The sequence below is a fragment of the Telopea speciosissima genome, chromosome 1, assembly GCF_018873765.1.
Source record: "Telopea speciosissima isolate NSW1024214 ecotype Mountain lineage chromosome 1, Tspe_v1, whole genome shotgun sequence".
NCBI classification, from domain to species: domain Eukaryota; kingdom Viridiplantae; phylum Streptophyta; class Magnoliopsida; order Proteales; family Proteaceae; genus Telopea; species Telopea speciosissima.
In genome coordinates this window covers 21,131,113-21,144,156 of record NC_057916.1, presented here as the reverse complement: position 1 = coordinate 21,144,156, position 13,044 = coordinate 21,131,113, and the positions used below count along the sequence as shown (strand labels likewise).

General features: G+C 39.2%; 1 protein-coding gene across 2 annotated transcripts in view; it reads right to left on the bottom strand.

The window, feature by feature from the left end:
* LOC122671356 (peptidyl-prolyl cis-trans isomerase PASTICCINO1) overlaps positions 1 to 13,044 on the bottom strand; it is a 41,180-nt gene extending 28,136 nt beyond the window's left edge. Inside the window, exons 1-6 of one of the 2 annotated variants that reach the window (XM_043868520.1) lie at positions 13,020 to 13,044; positions 12,765 to 12,852; positions 12,516 to 12,600; positions 11,474 to 11,543; positions 4,738 to 4,862; positions 2,697 to 2,819 (exon numbers count right to left, since the gene is read on the bottom strand). In XM_043868520.1, coding sequence (XP_043724455.1) covers positions 2,697 to 2,819; positions 4,738 to 4,862; positions 11,474 to 11,543; positions 12,516 to 12,600; positions 12,765 to 12,838 — 477 coding nt within the window. In that variant the 5' untranslated portion in view covers positions 12,839 to 12,852; positions 13,020 to 13,044. Of the gene's footprint in view, positions 1 to 2,696; positions 2,820 to 4,737; positions 4,863 to 11,473; positions 11,544 to 12,515; positions 12,601 to 12,764; positions 12,944 to 13,019 lie in introns of those variants that run through there. The other variant, XM_043868528.1, reaches the window with a different exon arrangement.

The following is a 13,044-nucleotide window of genomic DNA, read 5'->3' as shown; positions in this document are numbered from 1 at the left end:
CCAAAACCTGATGATCTTGCCCTAAAACATGTTACATATTTCACTCATTTCAAATTTCTAACCCTATCTGTTTCTCTAGTCTCACTTCACCCTTACTATTTTCTAGGTTTTGACCTTCATAACCTACTACAGCATTTATATATTTACTTTATAAGACCATAGATACCCTAGAAAATATAACGTGAGATATAAAATATTGCACTCGCATTGGGTGCCTTAGACTCATCTGCCCATCAAGCCAGCTGGTTCCTGTCAAGGCTCACCTTGGCTCCATAACAATGATGTGGTTAAGTTATTAAGAAAAAAATTCTGAGACTGCCTTTTGATTTAAGAGACTAAAATTTGCAATAGTAAATTTCACATCTGAGAAATTTTAGAAGTTTCAACCAGTTTCGACAAGACCCCAATTTAAGGCTTCTATCAAGAAGACATTTGTAGAGAGCGGACCTCAGCACAAAGGTAAAGTTGGTCCATTGCAACGTAGTGGTCGCAGGTTCATGTCAGGAAACAACCTCTTCGCGAAGCAGAGGTAAGGCTGCGTACATTATGACCTTCCCCAGAAGACATTTGTCTGGGTTTCGATATGTGAAGAGTGGAGAAGCCTTCTATGTCTAACAAAATGATTTATTCAAGGGTGGGAAAATTACTATTATCAAAGCTTAGGCCTGATTTGGTATGATTTCTCTTTAGATTTCATGGGGTGATTTCTATCTCGGAAATTGTTTGGTTTGATTTGTGCACCTCATTTCACTGAAATAGAAATTAGAATATCAGATGGAATAGAAATTCTGAAATAGGTGAGGAGCTGTTTCAGAATTTCTATTTCATTTTATTTCACTTTCGTTTTTTATGAGCACATGGTTAATTTGATGGGCAAAGTAGTAATTTCATGTTAAAAATAAAACACCACCCTTCTTCTTTTCCTAATGGTCTCACCACCACCAAAACAGGGGATGGTAGGAAAATCATGACGGTTGTTTCCTCCATCCAAAACAGGGGACATAGTTGAAGTCGTTGAAGTATCTGTTCCCTCCATCTGAAACAAGTAATAAAAAGCAACTGCACGAACAAAGGGCGCCGAAAGAGATCACCAAAGCATGCCACAAGGAAAAAGATGTAGCATGAACAACCAAAAAATCAGATCTGGTTTAAACCATAGGGATCAAGCCAAAAAAGCCCTTGGTGGGAGAGAAAAATCACCACCAAGGGTGAAAAAGGACTCACGGTTCCAAGAGAGAACCGCGAGAAAGAGGAGGGCGAGAGCCGGAAGGTGGAAAGGGGCGGTGTTTCTGGCGGCGCTAGACGAGGGTGGAAGGTGGTGGTGGCGGTGCTTCCCGACAGCGAGAGATGGAGGCAGTAAGTGGTGGCGGCGGTGTGTGGAGTAGGCGGAAAGAGAGAGAGGAGGGCGGCGGTGCTTAAGGTATAGCAGGAGAAGAGAGATAGAGGAACTAGGTCATTGAGGATCCCAAGGTGGATCTCAGCTCTGATAGCATGTTGGGATTTGGGAAATTATGACTTATGTCAATAATGACACTAGCCCCTTTATTTATAATTGAATGAAGTAGGGTTACAGCCAAAAAGACGGAACTACCTCTGTACCCATATTACACCCATATTACAATACTTTTATTTTTTTTTTGTTCGAATTTTTGTTTAAATAATTTAATTTTAACTAGGATTGAACCAGCTTTGAGTGGGATCAGATCGGACAAAGTTCAACTCCTCCTTTGGTTCAAATGGGTAAGTTGTTAACAAAAAAAGACACATAATATTGTTGATATTTTTTTGGTTTCCAGTATGGAAAGATATATAGCTCCATGTTTGGCTTGTGCTTGAATGTCATATCTAGTTTCTCTTTCTAGGTTAAGTCAGTTTTAGATGGGGGAAGAGAGAGACGAGTTGTCGAGGAATATTTCTAAATTGGGTAAGAGAGGCAATTCCTTGCTCCCAACCACCAATGCAAACAGCATGCACCATCTTTCATGGTACAGACTAGCATGTGGTATATAATTGTATTAAGCAAAACGAGCCAAGTCATGATGGAGCTGAACCTAACAGAGCTTTAACAACTCAAGCCTGAGCTTGGAAGTTGGAACCTTCATTCATCACAAGCCAGAGGGGAGCCTAAACCTCGTCATCGAGTGGCAAACCTGAGCTGAGCTGGGTTTAAATACCAACCAGAGAAGCACCAAGTAGGTGCTGAATAATGAATCTCTACATAGCCACTTGTATAAACTTCACTTCTCTGAAGGGCATGATGCTACTAGTATCAACCACCAATAACATTGTGAAGGTGGTAGTATGTTGGATGCTAAGCCAAAATCTAAAAGAAAAAGACTAACGATGCAAATAATGTGTCCAGTGACCTAGATCCCCTAATTTACCAACAAAAACCTTAGATCTTATTACCTTACAACCAGAAGTACTAAGAGGTACAGAATGTTTCAATGATGAGACGAAATGATGAATCTATGAATCAAGCATTCAAAATCCATAAAATAATTCCAACACATAACCAGAAGTAAACAGCTCCAAAGAACCAGAGGAAGTTCTAGTAAGTTGGAAAAGAAGCTTTGTTTCTTTCAGACTGAAATGTTATAGTTGCATAGAGGTCAATCACAAATAGATAGATAAATAGATTACTGATAATATAGATAGAATATGGATAGATAAACAAATAGATCGACATTGCTTACCTTCACTTTGAAGAATTCTATCAGTTCAATCTCAAAATGAAGTTCATCATGCTTGGGAAAGCTCCCTGAAACTGCAACCGGACAATCAGCTTCGCCATAGTGCATTTCAGGTTTCATCTTGAACTGAAACAAGAAAGAACTCTCATCAAATTACAAATGGACAATTCCCCCCTCCCCCCAATAAAATCCAATCACTTGATGGTAAAGTTGACGATTGCCTAAAAAATTGTACCTCAATAATATGGCAATATAAAAGCAAAAATGACTCCGAACTCTGAAGTATATATTTGCAATAAGCAGCACTACCTGACAATGAAGGCATGTGAATGGATGCCCACAAGTTTCTACTTCAGATGTGGGTAGAAGCTGCCTAAACATACTTTAAAGTAGCAAGTGGATATGTATTTGAACGGTATAGCCATTAAGTCATTGGAGCAAAAGTAGTTATCCATAAAAAAAATTAGGGTAAATTACAAGTCACCCCCTGGTTTTTGAAAAAACTCAAATCACCCCCTCTACAGTAACAGTGTTAGTCTGCTGCTAGTTATTGGTGTGAAAGGACTATTTTACCCTTGAACTAAAACATTAGAATTAAATTTACAATACTACCCTTCCTTCATCTTCAACATTGGTCAAGGGTAGTTTAGGGATTTAAATTTATTTAACTGGCTGACATCATCACTTAACAGCATAAAACTAACGGTAGGGACTAATTTGTCATATTGGGGTCTAAATCAGGGGGTGGTTTGAGTTTTTTCAAAAACCAGGGGTGATCTGAGTTTCGTTTGAAAACCAGGGGGTGATGTGTAATTTACCCAAAAAATTAAGAACAAAAAAATACTTAATCACATTTTTTGCATGGTTTGGAAGTAAACAGATGGCAAATCCATCAAATGTTAAAGGTGGCAATTGGACCAAGGATAATCTGTTTTGCCAGAGAGAATCAGGGAAAGGGATTTTCTGATTAAGAAAAGGATTTCTGCTGTAGAAACATTGAGGCCGTAGTATAGGTAACTTAAGCAGAGATAAAATGGAAAGTCAGGATCCTAGACAATTGCCATATGCACTATCTAACAGGTCAACGTCTTCACTAGCAGCTTATTGATTGAAAATATGGAGTGATAGCACCCCAAATTAAGGAAAAGGATTGGGAAATTGGTTAGTCAACTATGATTGTCCTTGGGATGTAAGAGGAACTGAAGTATATCAAGTCCGATTCATACCAAACAAAGCAGCAAGATAAAAATTGGTTGGGTGGGGGGGGGGGTCAAGCTTGTACTTGTCCATTACAGCATGCAGCAAAGGATTCACAACATGGTTAGATCGTTGGAACTTCAAGGCACATTACAGCGTCGCTTTCCTATGGTCCAAAACAAATTACCATTTTGGGTGTGTTTTCACAATCTAAAGTTTCAAATATGTTTAGAGATGCTTAATTAAGGCTTCCCTGAAGTTTCAGACCAACATATGGCAATTTGACCACCGAAATATACCAGATTTCAATCGAATTCGACCGATCCGAAATATTTCGGTTTCAACCTGGGTTTCGAAATTTCTGAACCACGCTAGCTCAATAGATCCAGAACCAACACCTGAACCAAGCCAATTAATGTCTGGTTAAAAAACCAAACCTCATAATAGTCTGTTTATTGATTGGCATAGTCTGTACTGGTTAGAGCAGGCAGGCCAGGCCAAGAGTTGACACCCTAAACCGTGTATGGCATTGGGATATGCTGGGACCAATTTAAGGTTCAGTTAAGATCCTTATCCCAACTCCCAAAAATGTTCACCAGAAAGATCAATCTATGTAAAGCCACAATTTAGAGAAAAAAGCACAGGACCTGTGACCATGACACAAAGTAAATTGCATAAAGGAGAATATACCCACCTCCTCACTCAGAGCAACACAAAAACATAGAGAACATAAAGTGGAATTTTTTTCTACAGCCTAGTGTAGACATTGCACAAGTGCACAACAGGTATTTGCAATGTAAAAACTATGCCAAAAATGCAAACAGTTCTCTGTACAAAAATTCTATACTACTGATGGCAACTTCGAGGACAATACCATTGCTATTTCATCCTTCAACATGGTGGGAATTCCTTCCAACAATCCCAGAATCATCTTGCTTTTCCCCAAGACAAGCCTCGTTGGGTTACCCCTTCCTGTCACATAGGATAGGAAAATGTTCACAGAATCCTCGGAATTCTTCAAATGGCTAAAAGACATAAAATTTCATTCAGATGTGTTGGAATGGAAAATATCATTGCAGTCACCACATTCTCAACAATTAGCACACAAAACTCTAATTTCAATCCAATGAGATTCAGTTCAGCCCTCATAGATGTAGATTTAGGGACAAGGATAAGGATAAGATTGGCCATATTGGCTGAGTTGACTCGGTATCAGCTGGGACTGGTCCCGAGTTGATTCACCAATCCTCCTCAGCACGTGGTTGAAAAAGGTCTCCCCAGCAATTTTGTGGTTGAGTTTGGAATGATCCACATTAGTTGACTCAGGATCGTATTGGGATCAGCAGTGGTGGGCAATCCAATCCCTAAATCCTTGTCAGCCCTTGAGACACGGATAGCAGAGAAGTTTCAAATTTTACATTAAGCTTAGAAAACCATACCGATACGTGATGTAGGTTTCTGAATGTCCAAATTTGACACAGGATTACATATTTACATAAATCAGACAAATAATACAACAGTCAAAACAAAGTAGAACCAGAAAGCTCACATTACATTCATCTTCAACAATGTGATTAAAGCTGTGTTACAATGAAAATCCATGCTCAGAAAAAAAAAAAAATTGTACAGTGAGGTGACTTAGATGGTTCTAGCATGGCATCCACTGCAGACTACATTAGAGAGCATCCTGCTAGCTTCATTCTCCATGACTGCTCAGAGAGAGCAGGGTATAATCTCCTCCTGAAGAGCGAGGAATCAAACAGAATTTTTGTTGATTGCCCTTCAGAAATCCTGGAGCATCAGAAGCATCTCACCCCATCTCATCTTTGTCTGCTTTGGGGCATTGATGACATCTGGAGACAACTCAGGTGAAAATTCAGTTTGAACTGAGGTCTGAAAGACACTCCATTACGCCTTAGGTTTGCTAAATTGAAGCCTTGAGGCTTGTCATTGAGCGAGATTCTGTAGCAGTGAATCTCTGGATCCCATAGGACTATGAAGGCTATGTCTTTTGTTGTGAAAGACCAAGTTCTGAAATCATACATGTCCACATGGACAAATAAGAGTTGATCCTAGCTCAGCAAACTCTTTAGTTGCTAAAGCTTCAACCTTGAGGTCATCAAAATATATTGAGCCTGTCTTCCCTTGGAGAACATTTCAATGGCATATTTGTTTCAGGGTCCATCGAACCAGGCGATATACTGTTCAGTACCTATGGTCCCTATTTTCAGCTGGGATCTTTTACTTTAGTCTCCATCGTAGTTGTCATGGCGTCGCCATGGTGTCCTGGCGCTGGGGGAAAGCGCATATCGAGGTCCGCCATGGTATATGTATAAATATTGAGCGATATGGCTTCCATGGCGTCGCCATGGACGCCATACCACGATATATGGGTATGTCGACTGATATTTGAACATTTAATGTATAAAAGTCAGGTTTATATATATATATATTTTTTTAAAACGATTTAATAACTTAGATGCTTTTTTGTTAATGTGTATTGGAGGTGTAACTTGAAAAGTTACACCTGCAATACACATTATCATAAAACTTAAAAATATTAAACATAATAACTTATACCCTAATGGGGGGAAATAGGCTAATCTATATTTTCATACTTTCATATACACTAATGGATATTACACTTTCATGAATTAAACCATAGTATATTAGTAATACACTTTCATGTTGATTTTTTATGTTATAGGACATATATTATAGCATACTAAATGACATTAAAAATAGAAAAAATAAAAAATAAAACATGGTCGACATGCTCGCTGGGCGACATGTCGATATATCGACGTGACACCCCTCCACCGACTTGGATCGCCATGACGCCGTGACAACTATGGTCTCCATGATTAGCATTCTTATTCTTCCCTGAATTAAAGTGGGTTGGATGAAATGGAGAGGTGCATCCGGAGTGCTGTGTGACCGACTTATTCCTCTAAAACTTAAAAGAAAGTTCTATAGGACTTTTGTTCGCCCGGCCATGATGTATGGGGCAGAATGTTGGGCAGTTAAGAAGTGTCATATTGATAAGCATTGTGTATAGCTGAGATGAGGATGTTACGTTGAATGTGTGGAAAAACAAGGAAGGATAAAGTGCGTAATGAACATATAAGAGCGGACTTGGGAGTTGCCCCAATCAATGGCAAGCTCCGAGAGAGTCGTTTAAGGTAGTATGGTCATATTCAACGGAGACCTAGGGACGCCCCAGTAAGGAGGAGTGATATGATTCCGATTGAAGCGGCTAAAAGAGCTAGGGGCAAACCTAAAATGACCATAGGAGAAGTGGTGAGGAAGGACATACATAATCTAGGTTTGGTCCCAAATATGGCCTCGGACAGAGCCTATTGGACGGCAAGGATCCATGTCGCTGACCCCATTTAGCTGAGATTATCCTGACGTATTGGGTTGTGCCTTTTTCTTCCTACTGTCTTTCATCTTTCTATTTATTCCTCATTTTCCATTTGTCCTTTTTAGTATATCTTTGTTTTCTCTATTTTGTTTTGTTTGGATCCATGTAGCCGACCCCATTAAGTTGGGATAAGGCTTAGTTTGTTGTTGTATCCACAAAGACGACCAAAAAGAAAAAAATGTTCTAGGAACATATCTCACATATTGGGACTAACATCAGGTTCATTGAGGTCAGGATCTGTAACTTAATATCGTGACTAACAACAATACACATGTCCAACTTAAGTTATAAGAGCTCAAAAGAGACATAATAAGATAGACAACGCCTTGAAGTCAATTTATTGTGTGGCTTACACAATTATGACAAAAAATAAAAGAAAACTCCATAGCCAACTTGTAATCTGGTTGAAAAAACACAGAAAATACTCAAGGAGCTATGATCTCTATACGACTGCTTCAAAAAAGTCCCCCATGCAATGAAGATCTCTAGCCCTTGATCTGGTCAAAATAATTAAAACCAGTCTGCTTAGCTAATACCTTTGTGACCTCTAAGCTATCATTTCAATGATCATTACTAGAAACACGAGAGGATACCTCTCAAAGGGAGACTTGCTAGGACCTTCCACCAAACAAATGTGAGTAAACACTCCGCAGTTAAGAATAAATGGTGACAAATTGATTACAGAACCCAATGAACACAATTCACAGCATATAGAACATTTTCACCATACTGGATGTTGCGATGCTGCCAACAGTTCGCAGTAATTTTCGAGGCGTCCAGTCCAATTACAGCAGCTAAACAAACCATAGGCTGCACTGAGCAACCCCTTGGGCCATGGTATGATGCAGCCAAATTGTCACGACCGTTTCGTCCAGCGCTGTTCGCATGGCCTACGGTCGTGCCACAGATGGGGCTGAGGGGTAGCCATGGCATGGGGATGGTACCTAATGGCATTTTTGTAATTAATTTTCTGTGAGTATGATTTTTCAGGGGGGGTCATGTCTCCTTCTGGAAAAGTACAAAAAGCATAAAAGCATCCTTATAGGGGAGTGACAGGTTGTTACGGAGTGTAGCCTTTGGTTGCCTGCCCCTATGCAAGTGGAGTGAGCCCCATTGTCTTGCTACACACTTTGCCTGGTGATCCCCTTTAGATGGCTAGGTTGTAATGCTTCCCTTTTGTTAATGAAAGTATTCTTTCTTCCTACCATTTGTGTGTCTTTGCCTTGCTCTCCTCTTTCTTTGTTGTGGCTTGTTTAGGCTGACTCATAGCATCGTGTGCTAGTGAGTGCCCCACGGACATCCAATTGGTTTGGTCCGTGACAAAATGACCTGGTTATGATGCCTATGTGAGTCCAACACTAGGTGTCATAAGTAGTCAAAACCAGAAGATCTTAGCAGTCCTCAAGCATGCATCAAGATTCTTGAAACACCAGAACAATCTCAAGGTTTTGTGACGCACTTCTTCTCACTTCACCCACCAACCTGTGTGCCCCAGTTAATATAATTATGTGGCAATGGGAATTGATAATTTTTTGATTGAAAGTGCAATTACAGGGGAAAAAAATTCTAGACTCGCAAGACTGGAGAGTTTCTGCAGTCCAGCACCAAGTTTAGCTACGTGGAGCAAGGGAAGTACTGTTCACTGTTCCCTAACTCTGGCTGAGTTGAGGGTCAGGAGCCCCCTGATCGGGGGGGTTAGGGATTGGGCAATTTTGATTGTATGGATATCTAAGAAATGGATTTCGCCATGTGCCAAATTTCAGACTCAAATTTAATCATACAAACCCCATGTATTGGCATATTCCCTTGTATTTTCAGCCATTCATTTCTTTTTAGAAAAGCTTCAAGATTTATTTCACCACTTTGCGAACTCCTCTTTGGCTGAAACTTGACTTGTGAACAAAGGGCTTTTGGAGTTTACCTATCCACAAAATTTCAGCCCTATCCAAGCTGCCACATGGCAAATATTGGTACAAAACTAGAGAAACTCAAAACCGTGTCAGACAAGAAAACCTATGTATTGACATAGCCACCCAAAAGCAGGGTTTTGTGACCTAGGGTTGCATAATTGGTATCAGAGCCAATAATCTTTCACTAGACAAGAAAAATTTTACCTTTTAATAGCATCTTACGCTTTTTAGTCAAAGTGCAATTTTTAAGTGCCAATCAAAATTGTTCTTTCATCAATTTGATATTAAGAATGATGTCACACTGATTTGAAAGAAGAGGAATAAGTTAGGATGCCCCAAGTGTTCAAGTTCCTTTTAGCTAATGGAAATTGGAAAGGTATGCAAATTGAAGAAGACCCTAGAAGAGTTGAAGCAGTCATTTGGAACTTGGTTTGGCAAATTTAGTGAGGCAATGACAAGGCCTACAAGCGAAGTCAAGCAGATCATGCATCATTCATCAAACATAGTCAAAAATTAGTGAGACAAGGGTTATAGGTTATGAAATCAAGGATTTGGAGGGGTTGAGGTACTTTATTGAGATCAAAATTATTATTGATATTGTGATTGATCTTCCTTAGTGAACAGGTAAGGAATAATGAATAGTAAACCCCTTCTCATAGTCTCACATTATAATTTAGATCCACAAATTGGGAGAATGCAATGGACATTCTCTCTGATTTATGGCTTGAGATATCAGAGATTTGTGGTGGGCTTATCTAGTTATCTATCCTTATCTTTCATTCCGTTGCCCAAGCATAATATAAGCACTAAGTATGGTGAGAGGCAAATAAGAGCAACAACTCCACTTCAGTTCACTAAAAGCAATCTCAATACACCATGTACCTCTCTGAAAGTCCTCCTATTGGCTTGTATAGTTTATATAGGCTACAACAATCTGAAATTTAGTAAGCAGCATTCAATTACAGTAAGACTGACCAAAAAACAAAAACCAGGCAAGTTTGCAAACTGAAGTTAGTTACTTACTGTGAACCAATTCTAAAAAAATAGCAAGTTGCTCCTATCAAACGCGGTTATGATTGGCATGTCAGGCGGGTAGTAGACCACACAGTGCTCCAAGCATCATAACTATACAAACCTATAGAATTGTCGCTTCATTAAAAGGGGGGGGGGACCATACAAGCCAATTGAGGTCTATCGTGATTATCCAGATATAGAACTGCTTCCGCCCATCCACCGATCAGTGATTGTGTTAGTCAGGAAGGCTAATGGAACAGCAAATTCCTATGGAAAGCATAGTTGTCACGGCGTCACGGCGATCCAAGTCGGTGGAAGGGTGTCACGTCGATATATCGACATGTCGCCCGCCATGGCGTTGCCATGGCGAGCATGTCGACCATGTTTAATTTTTTATTTCCTGTATTTTTAATGTCATTTAGTATGCTATAATATATGTCCTATAACATCAAAAATCAACATGAAAGTGTACTACACTACTACTAATATACTATGCCACTATGGTTTAATTCATGAAAGTGTAACTAATATCCATTAGTGTATATGAAAGTATGAAAAATTGAAAATATAGATTAACCTATCAAATAATTGAAAGCAATAGTAAAAATCAAATGATAGGCTAACTCAATTTCAAGCTTGATAGCAATAGTCTTTCTTTAGTGTATGTGATTTGGAGCAAAGCATCTAAGCTATTAAATGGTTTAAAAAAAAAATTTTAATCTAACTTTTATATGTACAAATATCGACCGATATGCCAACATATCGTGGTATGGCGTCCATGGCGACGCCATGGCGTCGCCATGGAAGCCATATCGAACGATATATTGACATCCACCATGGCGTAGCTCGATATGCCACCTCTCCCAACGCCAGGACGCCATGGCGACGCCATGACAACTATGATGGAAAGTAAACCTTAGCCTCGTAGGAATGCCTGCCAAAGGAGAACGGAAGAAGATTCCAAGTTGATCTATTTAAAGCTCCAAATGGCGTTTATATAGACATAGAAGTCTCCAAAGTATCCAAGGAAAACCCATGAAATATTTTCAGCTTTTCCATTTTAAGTTGTATGTATAATTTACTTATAATTCAAGAAAAAACAAAAAGTAGAGCTTATCTAAAAACCAAACAAGCACAGTAATCTGATAGTATATCAGCTGATAACCACCTCCATCAAAATTTTCAAATATATATATATGGAGCAAGAATCACTTTTAAAACAAAACCCAACTTACCTCCATACTGTGATCTTGTGGACTCAACAATAACTCCATCAAGCGTTCGAACTGTGCAATGAAATATGACCTACAAAATGCAAGGGTACCATGTGTCATCCTCTTAGTCCATTATACACTAAATGCTAAGGATTTGACCAGCTGCTAAGAACAGAGGAGTAGATGAAAATGTTTATGTTCAAAGAGTCAAGGATTTGAACCATCATTTCTTTGGAAATTTCAAATCGGAATCTCTCTCTCTCTCTCTCTCTCTCTCGCATGATACTAGAAGGTTCAAACTTTCAGTTTGTCTTGGAATTTTTAATGATTTTAAAATATATGATTTAAATTTTTTATTTTTTTTTAAAAGGCTTGTTAGAGGGTTGTGTCTCTTTTCCTAATAGGCACCTAAGTGACCAAGACGTCAACAAAAATGTCTTGTGGAAAAGACATACCGTTTTGGGTATTGTCTTTTGAAGATATTCCTTGGTAGTGTCTCCTCCTTTCTTATATATAAGAGGAGGTTTAGCCAATTTCTCTAACAATTTGGGAGACAATCTAATCTTTGTTTTTCTCTTGGCTTTCTCTCTTCATTGTTTATGTCCAATTGAGCACAACTCTTGGTGTCCTTGGGTGGTTTAGTGAGTGAATGCATCAATACTAGATAGCCTCACATTTTGGGATTGTATTATCTTGGGGGTTGATTGGCAAGTAAACCCGTTTGCATCATAGGTGGGCTCTACAACCTTAAGGCCATTTGGCACGACTCAACCCATATCAATGTTGCAAAATCTGAATCAAGTTGCAGAGTTGCTGAATCCAGGTCAAGTGAAGTTGGTACACTCTCCTTCAATTGGTGACGTTGCTACATAAGAGACAAGTCTTATAATCTCATTTGGTGATTACATATTTCTACAATTTGTTTGAAAAATCAAGATTGGGTGTTTTTTTTCGATAAAACACTGCTATTAATTCAAACCCAATAATCAAATTTAAGGTTCTGAGAAACTACAATGACCACGAAGTGGCATTCAATTACTTAGCTGAAACTTCTCCATGTTACCTGATCACCATCAGCAGGTTTTGCAGTGCCACCACCAGGCCTCATTAATGCTTTCTGGAGACTCCCAGGCACAATTTTCTCTCTCCTAATTATCAAGAAAGGGGGGAAATAGAAAGAGTAATCCCAATTAGAAGAACTAAACTCCGCGTGTTTCTAAGCTAACGAAATTAGGAAACTAATTGCACACTTATCATCTCCGCACAAAAATTTATCGGGGACACACAACACACATAGAGAGAGCGAACGAACCTCTTATCTTCATCATTGGAAGGTTTCTTCTTCTTGGATGCAAAGTCCTGCTCTGCATCTACATCCACTGCCATTTCACCAAACCGTCCTGAGAAAGCTGAAGAAATTCACCGAGTTCGACAGGCAACGATTCACAGTCGACAGTAAGAAACAGCTACAGGGACGCCTACTTCTGAACACCAGTGATAGACACGAGAAAATCGAATTAATAAGAGGAAAGAAACGCCTAATGGAGAATTCAAAATTGACAATTACCACCGTCCTCTAGCTCTTGATGTTC